This window comes from Erinaceus europaeus, unplaced genomic scaffold, assembly GCF_950295315.1.
Source record: "Erinaceus europaeus unplaced genomic scaffold, mEriEur2.1 scaffold_854, whole genome shotgun sequence".
Lineage (NCBI taxonomy): Eukaryota > Metazoa > Chordata > Mammalia > Eulipotyphla > Erinaceidae > Erinaceus > Erinaceus europaeus.
In genome coordinates this window covers 36,865-54,935 of record NW_026647864.1, presented here as the reverse complement: position 1 = coordinate 54,935, position 18,071 = coordinate 36,865, and the positions used below count along the sequence as shown (strand labels likewise).

The following is an 18,071-nucleotide window of genomic DNA, read 5'->3' as shown; positions in this document are numbered from 1 at the left end:
CCCCATGATTTCTTCAGTTCTCCATTTTCCCTTCCAAATGCCAGCACCTGTCTTCCCACCTCCAAGCCATTGCCAAAGCTGCTCTCTCTGCCTGGAGTATCCCAAGCTTTCCCCAACATGAGAGGTCTTAGTGAAATGTCACTTCACTCACTCATTCAATGTTTTCTGACCAGCTGTCATTTTTCAGACTCTGGGAATATGATAGACAGGATCTCCGCTATGCTGAGGCTTATACAGACATTAGCCAGGAAAGCAATTTCAGTTGGTAGTAATCATTTTAAAGATGAATCCAGTGGCTAGGGAGATGGCTTAGCTGGTAGAATGTTGGATTTGTATGCCTGAGGTTTCCAGCATGATCCCTAGTACTGCATGTGCCAGAGTGATGTTTTGCTTTCTCTCTTTCTCTCTCTCTTTTAGGAAACTCATATGTGATAAATAAAATAAATCTTTTATTAAAAGATGAATTCGGGACCTAGGAAATTATATTGGAGAATATATTAATCTAGTGGTGGGGGTGGGGGTAAGGTTAGGGAGTGGTTTCTGAGGAAATGACATCAAGAAAGCTGGGGAAGGGTTAGTCAAGAATGTTTTGGGGGGCCAGGTGGTGGTGTACCAGGCTAAGCACATCTGTTAACATGCACTAGGAGCCAGGTTTGAGCCCCCCTCCCCACCTGCAGGGGGGGATGCTTCATGAGAAGTGAAGCAGGTCTGCAGGTCTCTATCTTTCTCCCTCTCTGTATCCCTCTCCACCAGGAGCAATAGATTCATAGTGCAGGCACCAAACTCCAGCAATAACCTTGGTGGTAATTAAAAAAAAAGGGAGGGATGATCTCATTCACAGGCAGAAGTTTAGAAACAAGATCAGAAGAGAAAACACAAGTAGAACCTGAACTGGAGTTGGCGTATTGCACCAAAGTAAAAGACACTGGGGTGGGTGGGGCAGGGGGAGAATACAGGTCCCGGAAAAGGATGATAGAGGACCTGGGGGGTTGTATTGTTATGTGGAAAACAGAAATGTTATGCATGTACAAACTATTATATTTACTGTTGACTGTAAACATTAATCCCCCCAATAAAGATATTTTTTAAAAATTAATTAAATTAAATTAAATTTTAAAAAAAGGTGAGGGGGTGGGTGGTGGTGCACCTCATTGGGCACACATGTTGCAATGCACAAAGACCCAGGTTCAAGCCCCTAGTCCCCACCTGCAAAGGAAAAGCTCTTCAAGTGGTGAAGCAGTGTTGCAGGTGTCTGTCTCTCTCCCTTCTCTACCACTCCCTTCCCTCTCTATCACTGGTTGTCTCTATCCAATAAATAAGTAAAGATAGAAAATTTTAAAGAATGTTTTTGACAGTATACAAAGACTCTGTGGTTGGAAGCCTGGTTGATTGAAGAATGGTGAGATACCCCAGGCCCCGAAGGATGGAAAGACAGTGGGAGGGGCCATTTTTTATGGCAGGGACTCAATAGAGCCATCCTGAACCTAGCAGAAAGAGAAGCTATGGAATTAATGGTATTAATGAGTTAGAGCCACTGGAAAGATTAAGGATCCTGTCTCTCAGCCTGATGTTCTCTGCACTATCACAATGGCCAGGAGGGAGTAGGGTGGTGGGGTGGGAGCCAGAACTATTGAAGGGTGCTGGCCTACCTGCATGAACCTGCCTGTACCATCTATTAGATCCTTCCCCAATTTTGCAGATTGGAAAATTGAGTCTCAAAGAGAAATAGCTATGTGCTCAAGGCCATTTTGGTATAAGGAGTCCAGGACTCTTTTTAAATCCCCAGTGGGCTTCTGTCAGATGGATAGTGGACTGTAAGGCATTATGATAGCCTGGAGATGTCACTGGTACCTCATTCCTGTAGGATGAGTGTGTTTGGGATGAAGGACAGTCACTTCCTCTCCCCCAACTTCCCTCTTAACTCACCAGTGTACAAGGCAGTTCCCCCCATTGAGGCGGCAACAGTGGATGAAGTTGATACATTCTTTGAAGTGCTTTTTGCTGGAGGACAAAGGAACAGGAAAGGGAGCACTGAGGAGGCAGATCTCCTAAGAGGTGTCTCCCCCTCCATTTATGATACGGCAAGAGATAGAATTCTGCGGTGCACAGATACAATCAGTGAACAGAGGCTGATACTACAGCACAAGGAAGAAGTGTGTGTGAAGCAAGAAGGGGGGCACTGCAAGCTGTGACAGAGGGCAGTCATGGCAGATCCCACTGCAAAGCCAAGAGCATCAACTCTGGTGGGCTCTGGGGATCCTGCCCATGATGGGTTTATCTTGATCTTACCAGGAAGTAGGTGGGAGGAGAAATGCGAATCCAACTCCTCTAAGGTCTGCAATTAGCCCACCAGAAGACAATGACAACCAGCAATGGGCATGGTAAAAGAGTTCCAAGAGGTACAAGTGCTTGTGTTAGGCCCTTGGAGATACTGCTGCTATTAACAAACAAAACCCTTACTTTTTGAAACTCCCTACCACATTTCAGACTCTGTCCTAATACCTCAACCCAAGCTGTCTGATCTTTGGAAGATCTCTAGTGTTAACTATGCCCACTTTCCCCTCTTAGAGAAGCAAACTGTCCAAGGTCACATAATGAATAAATGGCAAGCCCGGCCAGAGCCCAGATGTCATCTTCCAGGCCAGGAATAAGCTGAGCCTGATGCTTCTGAATCTACCAACACATCTGATCCTAAGAGACATGGTGCTTTCTCCATTTCACAGGTCTGGGGTAGAGCATGTTATGGCTGGGGGCATGGACAAGGTTTAGCTGAGAGAGAGTCAGACCTGGGTTTGGGTAACCACCTGTGCTGGGTTCACTCTGGTCTGAGTCTTTTCTGTCCTTCCTCAGACCACCTTCAGCCCCACAGGAAGACATTCAGGGCAACTTACATGGGCACTTCAGGGGTGTCAGCCACTGGGATGCGAAGGTAGGTTATGTCCTGCAAGTACAAAACATACTTAGACCCTCGACAGTTTCTCCCCTTCTTTGGGCCACAATGATTCTCTCTGTCCAGAGAGGGCAGGGTCTTCCAGCGTTAAATACCTATGATTCCAAAACCTTCTGGAGAGTTGGTATTCTAAGTCTATAGGTGACTAGGGCACAAGAACATGGCAAAAAGGATCCAAAGATCTTTTTATTTAATAGCTGGGAAAGGGTTACAAGGAGATGGATCACTGGGCAGAATGCATGCCTTACCATGCATGAGGCCCTTGACTCAGTGAGCACTATAGGGAACTCCATATGGTGGACTGGTGCTGTGTTATCTTTCCTCTTACTCTGTATCTCTGCCCCCACTCATAATAATAATAACAACAACAACAATAATAATAATTAGAAAAACTAGACTAGGGAAGGCTGCTAAGTAGTGTCACACACACACACACACACACACACACACACACACACACACAATACCCTCAGTTAGATCCCTGGTACCATATGAAAAACAGTAGCTTGGGAAAGAATGACTTAAAGTGACTCCCCTCCAAATGAGGATTACACTGTAAGAAGGGCATCATAATTACATAACAAGAAGGGCAAAACAGATGTTATTATCTTGGAAAAAAGCCAACACTATGAAAATAAGTCTACAGCTGATGAATGGAAGTATAAATACTATACACTTATTACTAAAACAGTCAGGGAATTGTAATTTCTCCAAGAAACTTGCTATGGCATCCTTTACTTCAGGCTTAACCTTCACATAAAACCACAAAGATTATTTTTGGTTGTTTCAAGAACTTCATCATTTCCCTCAAGTACCTTGCCTAATTCTTTCATATGCAAATGACTCTTGTCAGGGTCCTGGCCCACCGCTGGACAATGACTAAGGGACCCTAGCCAGGTCCTCTCCTATTAATGGCTTTGTGTGAGATACAAGTCCTTCACTAACTCATTTCCAACCAAGGTTACAAAACCTGGTTGCAGTTTCACTTTGTAATACTTTTGGCCTTGGGTTTGCAGAGGACTATCCAACCCTGACTGGTAAATTCACTGGTGGATCAGGAGAGAGGGAAGCTTGGGAGAAGAAGGAAGGACTGCTGGGGCAGGGACTCATTTTGTAAGCAGTTATTTCATTAGTAAACATATTCATGACTTGACAATCTTCTCTGTGCAATATAATGACTGCATATTTCAAGTACCCCAAAAATAAGCCTGCCCTATAAAGCAAAATTAGATTTCATTGACCTGGAAAGTCCTTTGAATGACACCAGAGCTCATAGATTATTGGAGGCTGCTCTTAAAAGACTATCAAATCTGGTGCATGAGGAAACTTAGGCTGAGAGTAAGGAAACACTCAGCCCAAGGTAACACAGAAAATCTGTGACAGATCCTGGTTTGGCTCTCAGATCTACAGTGTTCTTTCCTACCCACAATTCTGTGGATAAGAATTGTAGGTGCCGGGAGTCGGGCTGTAGCGCAGCGGGTTAAGCGCAGGTGGAGCAAAGCACAAGGACCGGCATAAGAATCCTGGTTCGAACCCCGGCTCCCTACCTGCAGGGGAGTCGCTTCACAGGTGGTGAAGCAGGTCTGCAGGTGTCTATCTTTCTCTCCTCCTCTCTGTCTTCCCCTCCTCTCTCCATTTCTCTCTGTCCTATCCAACAACAACAACAATAATAACTACAACAATAAAACAACAAGGGCAACAAAAGGGAATAAATAAATTAAATATTTTGAAAAAAAAAAAGAATTGTAGGTGCCACAAATTAACAGATAAGGAGGAGAGGGAGCTCCTCCTTTTCCTCTTAATGGGATAAGAATATGACTGACTTTACCCACTGTGTGATAAAATTATCAGTTGAGTGCCTATTAAGTTGTTCTCAACAGTGTGAGCTAGATACTGTTATAACATTTCCTTTTTACAGATTAGGCAAGAGATTAGCCTCAGAGAAGTGACACTACAGAGGAAACAATAGTGATGTGAACTTGGGCTCCTGTCCTCAGCACACAAGGCCCAGATTCCCTGCATTCCTTCTCTGAAACACACACACACACACACACACTCCTCACTCACTTCCTTTTCCAGGACCTGGTAATCCAACTTCCCATTTTCTGGTGGGGGTATATATATATATATATATATTAATATTTATTTATTTATTCCCTTTTGTTGCCCTTGTTGTTTTATTGTTGTAGTTATCGTTGTTGTTATTGATGTCATCATTGTTGGATAGGACAGAGAGAAATGGAGAGAGGAGGGGAAGACAGAGAGGGGTAGAGAAAGATAGACACCTGTAGACCTGCTTCACTGCCTGTGAAGCGACACCCCTGCAGGTGGGAGCCGGGGGCTCAAACTGGGATCCTTACGCAGTCCTTGTGCTTTGCACCACGGCGCTTAACCTGCTGTGCTACTGCCCGACTCCCAAAGGGGGGGGTATTGTTTTGTAGTGTGTGAAGCATCTTCATCCCATAGTCCCTCTCTGCAACCTCACAGAAGTCCCCTGGAGGCAGATAGGGCTAAGACTAAGAGTGGAGGATACACAGCAAGACCCAGACCCAGAACTATCAATTTAGTTACTTTACCTCTCAGAGCTTTAGCTGCCAGACAAAGATGCTGATTTTGAACAGATTGCTTTTTAACCAACTGTGTTAGCATGGGTCATGAAGGCAGCACATAGTAGGTATTTGGTATACAAGTGAATTCACCACCCTTTCACACACACACACACACACACACACACACACACACACACACACACACACACACACGGCTATGGGTTGGGGAAAGAAGTACCTGCAGCAGAGGCTGGGGGGACTCATGGATAGAAATGATGTGTGTGATCTTATTCCTGCCCAGCTGGTCCAGGTCTTTGGCATCTGAAAGAAAGGGGTGCACAAACCAGTTTGGCAGGTGTGGCTGAATTATTTCTGATGGTCAAGCTCACCTCACCCCTCCCACCCCACCTTGATCCACCCACCCTCAGCCAGCACCCTGCTCCTTTCCTACTTCCTGTTCTTGGCATGACAGGTCCTGCCACACCCCTAGGCTTCAGTCCTGTTGCTGTAATAGCAGGTAGTAGCCCTGAATCTGCCTGGCCTTAATCATGCTGTACTTAATCATCACAAACATTCATCTTTGACATAGCTTTGACCCACTGATTCTACTTCTAGGAAACTTACTACAGAAAGATTTGCTCATGCAGAAAGCTGAGGACAGAGGATGAAGGGTACACTACTGCCTATAACAGTAAACCTACTGGAAATAGTTTTCAAAAACAAGGTCAACCAAAATGTCCACCACAAAAGAACTGGATAAATAATGACACATTCGGGAGTCGGGCAGTAGCGCAGCGGGTTAAGCATACGTGGTGCAAAGTGCAAGGACCAGCGTAAGGATCCCTGTTCAAGCCCCTGGCACCCCACCTGCAGGGGAGTCACTTCACAAGCAGTGAAGCAGGTCTGCAGGTGTTTATCTTTCTCTCCCCTTCCCTGTCTTCCCCTCCTCTCTCCATTTCTCTCTGTCCTATACAACAAAGATGACATCAATAACAACAATAATAACTATAACAGCTATTAAAAACAACAAGAGCAACAAAAAGGAAATAAATATTTTTTAAAAATGACACATTCATACTTTACATACTCATGCCTGCTACCTTTATTCTATGTCACCACTGAAAAGATTTCAGTGTACTGATATGTGAGCATGTCTACAATATATACTAAATGGCAAACAGAAGAGCATGCAGAATAAGGTTTTTTTTTTTTTATTAATTTTATTTTTGAGAGAGATGCAGAGAGAGAGAGAAACACCAGAGCACTGCTCAGCTCAGGTTTATGGTGGTGCGGGGGACTGAACCTGGGACTTAGGAGCCTCAGGCTTGAGAGTCTATTTGCATAACCATTATGCTGTCTCCCCCGCCCTAACAGAATAAGTTTCTATTTCTGTCTTAAAAATTCTATCTGGGAGGGACCGGGTGGTGGTGCACCTGGTTGAGCGCACATGTAACAATGCGCAAGGACCTGGGTTTGAGCCCCTAGTCCCCACCTGTAGGGGGAAAGTTTCACAAGTGGTGAAGCAGTGCTGCAGGTGTCTCTCTGTCCCTCACCCTCTCCCTCCCTTGCCTCTCGATTTCTGACTGTCCCTATCCAATCAATAAATAAAGATAATTAAAAAAAAACTTATATCTGGGGAGTCGGGTGGTAGCACAGTGGGATAAGTGCACGTGGGGCGAAGTGCAAGGACCAGCCTAAGGATCCCGGTTTGAGCCCCCGGCTCCCCACCTGCAGGGGAGTCACTTCACAGGCGGTGAAGCAGGTCTGCAGGTGTCTATCTTTCTCTCCCCCTCTCTGTCTTCCCCTCCTCTCTCCATTTCTCTCTGTCCTATCCAACAACGACATCAATAACAACAATAGTAATAAATAAAAACAAGGGTAACAACAGGGAAAACAAATAAATATAAAAAAATTAAAAATTATATCTGAATAAATAAAAAATGGCCTACAGGGTAGCAGTGACCCACTGCTTGCAGTGGTTAACTCTAGAGTCTGGATTTCCAGAATATTCAGATCTCTTATAATCAAATAAATAATGATCTATCTACTTCCCTGTTTAACAAGCACTAAGTGCTGATTCTGTGCAGCCTTGGGTGGGCAAGAGGGGGCCTGAGGCCAACTAACTTCACTGTCCCAGTCCTCATGGCCTACACACTTTTTATATAAAGGATTCAGAGCTTATTTAGCCACATTCTCATAGACTGTGAGAGAAGGGAGGAAGGGACCCTCAAGCCCATGGGGAACAGGGATGAATGAGGAGGGTCTTGACCCAGTTCAGGTGTTCTGCCCTCTCTGAAGCTTTCTCTGACGCCACAGGTAAATGTTAACCTTTCCCATCTTAGGCTCCCGAGTCTCAGAACAGCTTGTCTCTTAGGGATAGCCTTGGGACAAGAGTGGGAAGGATGTACAAAAGAAATTTCCAAGTAAGAGTCCAATCTTCAGAGGTCTCCTCCTCCGAGGAGCTTGTAGTAGTGAGAAGAAGGGGTGCCAACTTCCCATCTAGAAACAGTATTCTCAAGTATACCTCAACCTAGAACCTTAGGCAGAAAGACCCCTTAGAACAACCCAGGAGGTGGCTCAGCAGGCAAAGCACATGCTTTGCAAACCTGAGGCCCAGATTTCATTACTGGCACCACATATAACCAGAGCAGTACTTTGGTCATTTTCTTTCTTTTTTAAAAAAAATTATCTTTATTTTATTTATTTATTTTTTTAATATATATTTATTTTATTTATTTATTCCCTTTCGTTGCCCTTGTTGTTTTACTGTTGTAGTTATTATTGTTGTCATTGTTGTTGGATAGGACAGAGAGAAATGGAGAGAGGAGGGGGAAGACAGAGAGAGGGAGAGAAAGATAGACACCTGCAGACCTGCTTCACCACTTGTGAAGCGACTCCCCTGCAGGTGGGGAGTGGGGGCTCAAACCGGGATCCTTACACCGGTCCTTTTGCGTTGCGCCACCTGCGCTTAACCTGCGCTTAACCTGCTGCGCTACAGCCCAACTCCCTATCTTTATTTTTTTTATTAGATAGAGACAGCCAGAAATCAAGAGGGAAGGGGGGTGATAGAGAGACAGAGAGACACCTATAAACTGCTTCACCACTTGCAAAGCTTTCCACCTGAAGGTGGGGTCCAGGGGCTCAAACCTAGGTCCCTGCACACTGTAATATGTGCCCTCAACCAGGTGCACTAGCACCTGGCCTCCTTCCCTTTTTTGTTTACAGAGCACATATGGTAGTGTGGGGGGATTGAACCTGGAATTTTGGAGCCTCAGGCATGAGAGTCTCTTTGCATAACCATTATGCTATCTACACCCACTCTCCCCCCAGCCCCCTTTCTTTATTTCTCTCTTTTATTTTTAATTTTTTTAAATGTATTTATTTTCCCTTTTGTTGCCCTTGTTTTTTATTATTGTTGTAGTTATTGTTGTTATTGATGTCATCTTTGTTGTATAGGACAGAGAGAAATGGAGAGAGGAGGGGAAGATAGAGAAGGGGAGAGAAAGATAAACACTTGCAGACCTCTTTTCACCGCTTGTGAAGCAACTCCCCTGCAGGTGGGGAGCCGGGGCTGGAACCAGGATCCTTATGCCGGTCCTTGCGCATTGCACCACATGTGCTTAACCCACTGTACTACCACCTGACTCTCCCCCCCCTCTTTTTTTTTTTTTAAAGAAAGGGAAGACCCCTTAGAAACAGGAGGACCTAGGTGGGGGGGTTAGAGTGTTATGCAGAAAACTGGGAAATGTGACACATGTACCAACTACTGTATTTTACTATCAACTGTAAACCATTAATCCCCACAATAAAAAGAAAGAAACAGGTAGGTCTTATGCTGAGGGGAGGCCAAGCTTAAGAGCAGGTGCCAAATGTCTGGCATTCAGTTTCTTTGTCTCTGGCACTGGAACAGCCCCCATCAACCTCACAAGCTTTTTTCTCCCCCCCAGCCTGGATGGTGTCCCTGGCCCTGGTCTCCATTCCTGAGTGCACTCAAGGTGTGTGGGCCAGAGCATGAATGGTGGACAAAGGCCTGGGACAGGGTAAGAGCCATGGCCTGGGAACAGAGTGGGGCAGTGCTCACCAATGAAGTTTCCGAGGTAGAGTCCAGGAAGTACCTATGGGAAAGACAGGCAGGGTCAGTGGTCCTGTATCTCCTCCCCAGGCCCCACATAAGGGGTACTACAGCCCCTTCCCACCCCATAAAGGTTGCCTGGATCACCTCCACCTATGAGAGGGGTCAGAAGAATGAGTGGGTGAAGTGAGGGAGGCCAGCTTGGGCAAGACTTGGGGGTGTGTGCAAAATTACCTAGGGAAAGAGGGAGAGCTGTGGGTGGGTGGTGAGTGGAGGTGGGTTGGGGAGAAAGGATGGAAAAGCAGTACCAGACAGTCCAAAGAGTCTGGGATGAGGGAGACTGAGACACAGAGTGAAAGGGACTCAGAGAGATAGTAAGGGAGTGACAGTCACAAGAAGACACAGCATGTAACACAGAGGCACAGAAACAGGCAGAGACAGAGACACAGGGAGGCAGAGAGACTGAGAAATGGACAGCCACATGAGATACCAAATGAGCAGGGGGGGGGGAGGGAGAGAGAGAGAGAGAATGAGAATATGAAAATGAAAATGAAAATGAAAGAGAGATACAGTCCGGGAGAAAGGCGATCCCAGAGACACAGAGAGGCAGGGACACAGACTCAGAGAGACCAGAAGGTCAGCCGACTGGGATGAGAGGCGACCCCGACCCCCCTACCTTGGTCATGCCATTCCCCATGATCCCGGGGGTGGCAGTGCAGTCGCACACCCAGCTCGTCGACGCTGGGAGAGCGTTCAGGTCACAGCTGCCCTGCTGGCCCAGACCCGGCTGCAGTCCGGCGGGAAACAGGGGGCCTGGCGCGCCCTGCTCCGCCTAGCTCCGCTCGGCAGCTGCTCGCCGAGCCCCCGCCAGGGAGAGAAATGACTGTGAAGCCGCCGCTGCAGCCACCTCCGCCGCAGGCTCCTCCTACCCCCTCGGTCATGTGGCCCCCCCGGGTCGCGGCGGGGGGCTGGACAAAGCCCCAGTGTGCCGGGCCCAAGGCCCGCGGGACAACGGCAGCTTGTTGGGGCCGCGTGGGGCCGCCACCTCCGGAGGTGGGGGCAGGGCTTCTCCCCCCACCCTGGCACAGTCTGGCGCGGGTGGGGGGCCAGGGACTGGGAGGCCAGGAGCGCCCCCAGCTGGGTTCCGCCTGGACTTCCCTTGGGTCCTTGAGGCAAAGTACCCAACCCCTTGTGACTGGGTTGTCTTGCTGAGATATAGGGGCTAGACTTTGATGGCTAAGGGTCATCTGCTCCTCAGACTCTGAGGTGAGAAAAGTGGTCATGCCTTCCTTCTGTACATCTCTTCTCCTGCCTTTCCCCCATGCAGGCATCTTACCAGGTAGCCACCCTCCTCCCCTACTCATTCAATCACTGCCCTCCTTCATTCATCAGTTCACTCAACCATACACCCAATCATCCATCCGCCCCTCTATCCCTCCATCCCCCCTTCCTCCCATCCACTTTGGACTCTGTGTGGATGGTACCATTTGGATAAGCTCTGCTAGGAATAAGCATAATGTCTTTAGGAGACCTGTGAAGTCAGAGGTTAATGTGTCCAGGGAGAGAGTTACCCAAGTTCCTGGGAGTAGAGAAGATTACAAAAGGATGTATTTAGTAGCAAGAGTTTTGGAAGGGAAGTCAAGGTTCAAGGCCTTATTTACATCTGACTTGCTGCGTAACCTTGAGCAAGTCCTTTTGGATCCCAGCTACCCTGTCCTTGTGTCTCAGTGTGTTGAGTCGAGCCTTTCCCAGCTTCCAGGACCAAAACTGAAGAATGTAAAATAACTGAAACTAGACACCCCCTATGGGACTGAAATAGAAGCAGCTGAACCAGCTTTGCTCCTCCAGCCATCACATCCCCCACTCCTTCATCTATAGTAGCAGGTGACCGTGGGGGGACTGGCAGGACAGAGAAATGACAGTCTGCAACGCAGTGGCTGAATAGAAAGAAAGCTCTTTCTTCCTAAAAGTTCACAGTATACATAGGACTTCCTCAAATTCTCAGATCTCTCTGTGCTCAGGGTTCCCAGATTATTCAGCAGATACTTAACTGACCAGCTGCCCTGTGGTAGGTACTAGGAACACAGATAGGGAGGCAGAGATGGTTCCTATTTGGTTAACAGTCTAACCAGAATATATATATCCACTGTGCAATTTCAAGTTTTCTAGTAACTATATTAAAAGAGTAGAAACAGGAATCAGGTGGGGGGAATTATATGAAATTATCCCACAGTCTTGTCGATCATTATTAAATAAATTTAATAAAAAAGTAGAAACAGGTCATTAATGATTTTATTTTTAATCAGAATGTTAACTTTAAGTCAATATTTTAAAATTATTTTTACATCCCTTTAATTATATTGAGTCTTTAAAGTCCAGGCAGTAAGAAACCAAAAGTGGCTGGTAACTACATATTTTTTTAAAATTATTTATTTATTTATTTTCCCTTTTGTTGCCCTTGTTGTTTAACATTGTTGTGGTTATTGATGTCATTGCTAGTGGATAGGACAGAGAGACATGGAGAGAAGAGGGGATGACAGAGAGGGGGAGAGAAAGATAGACACCTGCAGACCTGCTTCACTGCCTGTGAAGTGACTCCCCTGCAGGTGGGGAGCCAGGGGCTCGAACTGGGATCTTTACACCAGTCCTTGTGCTTTGTGGCACATGCGCTTAACCCTCTGTGCCACCGCCCGACTCCCAGGTAACTACATATTATACATCTTGGATCTAGGAGGGAAGTCAAACAAAAAAGGTGGACAGGCAAAGTTTTTACGAGTGGTCATATTTTTCTATAAAGGAAACAAAATGTCACTGAGTGGATGACATTTGAGTTGAAACCCGACATATAAGTATGTCCCAGCTATTTAAAGTGTGGAGAGAGCATTTTCACAGCAAGGCAAAAACATTGTGGTGGGAAACGGTTCTCTTTTATTCCAGTGAAACTGGAGGGAGGGGGCCAAAGGGAGGTTATAAGAGATGAAGCTAAAGAGAGTAGGAGAACTCAGTGTGCAAGGCCATGCATTGTTGTGAAGAAGGTTGAAAATTTTCTTCTCCGTGTGATGGAAAGCCAGTGGGAAATTCTAGTGGGGAGGAACCATGTTATCTGATTTGCATTTTTGCCTAGGTTGCTTTGTTCATATTTAGAGTGACCCTATCTGAGAGACACAGCAGGGAAGTCAGTGAAGAGTTAACTACAGCAACCATGGAGAGATATGATGGTGTCCAGGGATCTAGTGAGAGCTGAGAAGTTGGAAAGAAGGGTTAGACTCAGCATACATTAACATTTCAGTGGCACTGCTGACAGAACTTACATAGATCCGATGTGGGGGGAAAGGAAAAAAAAATTCTAGGCCAACTCTCAATTTGTCCTGCCTTGAAAATCACTGTCTGTGCCACAGAAGTGAAAGTGGGGTTATTCATTTATTCAACAAATTTTACTGGGCACCAAGTTATACACCAAAGATGAGCTGATTCTGACTTGTCTCCCAAAATGTTCCACCCCATGAAAGACACAAAGAAATATTAGTAAAAGGATCTGAAAATTAGTTTATCATAGCTGCCCTAGTCTTAACAGTTCTGTGAACCCGAACAGGGATCAAATGTCCTGGGTCTCTTTGCTCTTCCACAAAAGGTATATTATTACAGCCCCCTGTATTACCACTTAGTTGTTAGGATTAGAATCAAACTGCATGTGCAAAAGGACATGATTGTGTTAAAAGTCATTCCCAAAAGAGATTTAGTTACAAGATTTTACACAATTAATATATATATACTGTTGAATCTTTGAAAGCTATTTTTGCAAAATACTCATGTCTTAAGACATGAGGTGACTGTTTAAAGGTTTATTACATATGTAAAACAGGAAGTTTCATATGAGACAGAGAGGAAAAGAAACAAGCCAGGTCACCATTCGGCAAATATGTGGCACTGGAGATCAAAATGGGAATCTCAGGCATGCTAGTCTGATGCTCTACCAGTTGAGTTATTTCTTCATCCACATGAAGTGACTGCTTTTATAAAACAAGTAATATGAAGATACTAAACTTAAGATCTCACCTTGTCATTTCCTTATTCAAAATCTCTAGTCATTATGGTAGGTAAAATAAAGGCCCATTCCCAAAGATGTCCATGCTCAAATTCCTGGAAATTGTGACTATGCTATGTTGTTTTTTTTTATTTATAAAAAGGAAACACTGACAAAACCATAGGATAAGAGGGGTATACCACACAATTCCCACCACCAGAACTCTGGATCCCATCCCCTCCCCTGATAGCTTTCCTATTCTTTATCCTTCTGGGAGTATAGACCCAGGGTCATTATGGGGTGCAGAAGGTAGAAAGTCTGGCTTCTGCAATTGCTTCCCCACTGAACATGAGTGTTGACAGGTTGATCCATACTCCTAGCCTGTCTCTCTCTTTCCCTAGTGGGGAAGGGCTCTGGGGAAGTGGGGGCTCCAGGACACATTGGTGAGTGACTATGCTATGCTAGTCAACATGTTATATTAGAGGGAAGGGCGGAAAGCTAGGGGCTGCAGACAAAATAAAATTGCAAATTAGATGACAGTATAATAGGGAGATTATCCTGGACTATTTGAGTGTGTCCAATGCAATCACAGTGTCCTTGTAAATGAAAGGAAATGAGGAGAGAATCTAAGAGGTTGTAATGATAGAAGCAGAAGTTGGAGTAGAATAACTATGACTCCAAAGCAAAGAATGCAGGTGGGAAATTAAGAAAACAGACTCCAAGAGTCTCCAGAAGGAACCCAGCCCTGTCGGTTAACACCTTATTTTAGCTTAGTGAAGCTCATTCCTGTCTTCTTACTTTTAGAATTTTTATTTTATTTTATTTTTTATATCTATTTTCCCTTTTGTTACCCTTTTTTATTGTTGTTGCAGTTATTATTGTTGTTGTTATTGATGTCATCATTGTTGGATAGGACAGAGAGAAATGGAGAGAGGAGGGGAAGACAGAAGGGGGAAAGAAAGATAGACACCTGCAGACCTGCTTCACCACCTGTGAAGTGACTCCCCTGAAGGTGGGGAGCTGGGGGCTTGAACCGGGATCCTATGCCGGTCCTTGTTCTTTGTGTCATGTGTGCTTAATCCGCTGTGCTACCGCCCGACTCCCACTTCTAGAATTTTAAATTAGTAAATTTGTATTGTTTCAAGTCACTCTGTTCATGGTAACCACAGCAGCAGTAGGAACTTAACTCATCCACAACAAACTTAGGGAAATGTCCAACCTGTTTAGCATAGCCTTTAAGGCCTGTGGGATCTGTTTCTGCCACTGTAGTCCTGAGAAATTTTTTTCTGTGGGCCTCAGTTTCACCATCTGTAAAATACAGAAGAAAATAACTTCTAAGATCTGTGGTGAGATGAAGAATATTTATTTAAATCACCTAATAGGAGTACTGGCACGCAATGCATCATCCTTACTGCCAGTAATAACTGTTATTACTTAACTACAGTAATAACTGTAGTTATTACTGTAGAGCAATTGACAGGCATGCAATACAAAACTTTAGTATCAGAACATATTTAAGATTAGATTATTTCTAATATTTTCACTAACATTAAAATGTTCAAACTCTTCACCTCCCCGACCCCTCTCAATTTCCCTCTGTCCTATCCAATAAAATAAAATAAATAAAAAGAAAAATGGCCGCTAGGAACAATGGATTCATAGTGCTGGCACCGAGCCCCAGTGATAACCCTGGAAGCATTAAAAAAAAAAAAAAAGGAAAAAGAAAAAAAACGAGAGAAAGAAAGAGAAAACTATTACAAAGAACATCTTTATACATTTGACTTGTGCACAAACCTTCTTTAGGGATGGTTGTCACTATGCACACTAGCCGCAGAGTGAAAGAGAGTCCATGGGTTGTGCAGCTGTGTTTGTGAGCCTATAGGATAGACATCCAGTAGTGGAACTGATGATTTGTAAACTATGTGCATTTTCAACTCTCTGAGGTATTGCCAAATTGCCTTCCAAAATATGAGTATAAAGGCTTCTATTCCCAACATACTCTCAAGCACTTGGCACTGATAAATGTTTCTATTTTTTTCTGAGTACATAAAAGTATATTTGCAATTACTGTGATTTACATGTCTTGATTTGTTTATTGGCTATTTGAATTTCTCCTGCTGAAATTCTCTATTCATAGCCTTTATTCATTTTTCTTCTTTTGTAATTTTTTAATTTCTGTAGGAATATTTTAAATACTAGTCCTTTGTTATATATGTTGCAGATATTTCTTCCCATTCTGTAACTAGTACCATGATAAAAGATAATATCTTTTGTTAAATAGCAGTACAAGTTTTGAAAGTGTTATACTTTTTTTTCCCCTTTAGGAGCTATGCTTTATTTTTTGTTTAAGAAACCCTTTCTGAAACCTGGGAGGTAGCACATGGGTAAAGCACTAGATTTGTAAGCCTGAGGTCCCAAATTTAATCCCAGGCATTGTATATGCCAGAATGATGCTCTGATTTCTCTTTCTATCTTGTGAAATAATTTTTTGTTTGTTTTTTTAAAGAAAAATCTTATAGTGGAAGAGATAGCATAATAGTTATGCAAAGAAACCTTTGGGAGTTGGGAGGTAGTGCAGCAGGTTAAGCAAAGCCCACAGACCAGCATAAGGATCTCAGTTCGAGCCTCCGGATCCCCACCTGCAGAGGGTTTACGTGGCAAGCGGTGAAGCAGGTCTGCAGGTGTCTATCTTTCTCTCCCCCTCTCTGTCTTCCCCTCCTCTCTCCATTTCTCTCTGTCCTATCTAACAACGACAACCTCAATAACAACAATAACTACAACAACAATAATAAAAAAACAAGCGCAACAAAAGGGAAATAAAAAATTTTAAAAACCTTTAAAAAAAAGAAACCTTTATGCCCAAGTCTTCCAAGTCCCAGTTCAAACACACCCCCACATACATCCTGCACCACCATAATCCAGAGCTAAGCAGTGCTCTGATAAAAAAAAAAATCCTTTCCAACTCTGAGGTCATCAGCATATAAGTAAAAGAAGGGGATATAGCATAATGGTTATGCAAAAGATTCTTATGCCTGAGGCTCCAAGGTCCTAGGTTCAATCTTCCACACCACCAAAAGTCAGAGCTGTGCATTGCTCTGGTAAAAATAAATAATAACTTGTAAGTATAGACTCATATTTGTACTTCTAATAGTTTGATATATTTATTCTTTAATCCACTTGAATTCTATACTCCTATAGAAATCTAGATTCTCATGAACACTTACTGAGCCCTTCATCTTTTCCCTAGTAATTAATGATGCCATCTCTGTTGAATCACATTAACACACACACACACACACACACACACACCTTTGTCTGTTTTTAGGCTCCTCATTGCATTCCATTGATATCTGTCTCTCCCTGCATCATAATAGAACTGGAATGGCCCATCATAATGGAACAACTCAACACATACACTGTGTTCTTTCTTTCTTTCTTCCTTCCTTTCTTTCTTCCTTCCTTCCTTTCTTTCTTTCTTGGCAAAATCTCTTAAATCCTGACTTTTAGAAAACGTACATCTTTATGATATTAAAGTCTTCTCATCCACAAACACAGTATATCCTTCCATTTATTCAAGTTTTCTTCAGTTTTTCTTCCAATACTGCTTTGTAATTTTCTCTATGAGAATAGAAACCCACAAGTGAGGATGTCTGTGGATTTTTTGTTACATATTTGGAGTTAAGAACAGGGCAGGGTATAGACTAGAATATGATTAATAACAATATATTAATTAAATATCTTGCATATATTTTGTTAGATCTATTACTGCACAACATTTTTTGCTGTGATAAAATGACATTTAAAATTTCCTTTAAAATAATGATATTTATTTATGTATTTTATTGAGACAGGGAGAAATCGGGAGGGAGGTTGAGATAGAGAAGGAGACAGGGAGAGACTCTGCAGCACTGCTTTACTGCTTGTGAAACTTGTTTTTCACCTGCAGGTGGGGACCAGGAGCTTAAACTTGGGTCCTGGCGCTTTGTAACATGTGTGTCCACCCAGTTTGCTATCACTTATCGCCACCCACCCCCCCAAAAAAAAAGTTTCTAATAGCTGTGGTTGGCATATCGATCCCAGGACAGTGGGGAAGCAAAGCAGAAAAGGACAGGGAGTCAATTCAAGGGTGCAGTATCCAGCGAATGGCCACTTCATGTCACATGCAGGCTTTCTGCAGGGCACAGAATGAATTAGAATGATTAGGCCAACAGTGGGCCTATCCCACTAGACACATCAGCAGGTTGCCTTGCGGACTGAGGTGAGCCCTGGCATAGAGTTGGTGCCTAAGAATCAGAGAGTGACAAGGGGAGAGCATAAACGGTTGAATGGCTGCATTTCCTATGGACCTATAGAACAACTGACTTAGTGAGAGCTCAAGTAAGAAACTTAGTATCTATCACTGCATTTACCAAAAGCTGACAACTTCAGTCTCTGTGCTTTTAGGTTCAAGCAAAGAGCAGTTGGAGGTGGTGCTGA

The 18,071-nt window shown here is 44.0% G+C and overlaps 1 protein-coding gene across 1 annotated transcript; it reads right to left on the bottom strand.

The window, feature by feature from the left end:
- Window positions 1–959: 959 nt before the first annotated feature.
- On the bottom strand, window positions 960–10,560 carry LOC103113544 (dual specificity protein phosphatase 15). The gene is made up of 5 exons (XM_060184469.1): window positions 10,248–10,560; window positions 9,581–9,614; window positions 5,738–5,820; window positions 2,892–2,941; window positions 960–2,001 (listed from the first exon to the last, which is right to left on the bottom strand). Exons 1-5 carry the CDS (start codon window positions 10,266–10,268, stop codon window positions 1,923–1,925), a joined length of 267 nt encoding a protein of 88 aa, XP_060040452.1. The 5' UTR covers window positions 10,269–10,560; the 3' UTR covers window positions 960–1,922.
- Between the last annotated feature and the right edge of the window lie 7,511 nt (window positions 10,561–18,071).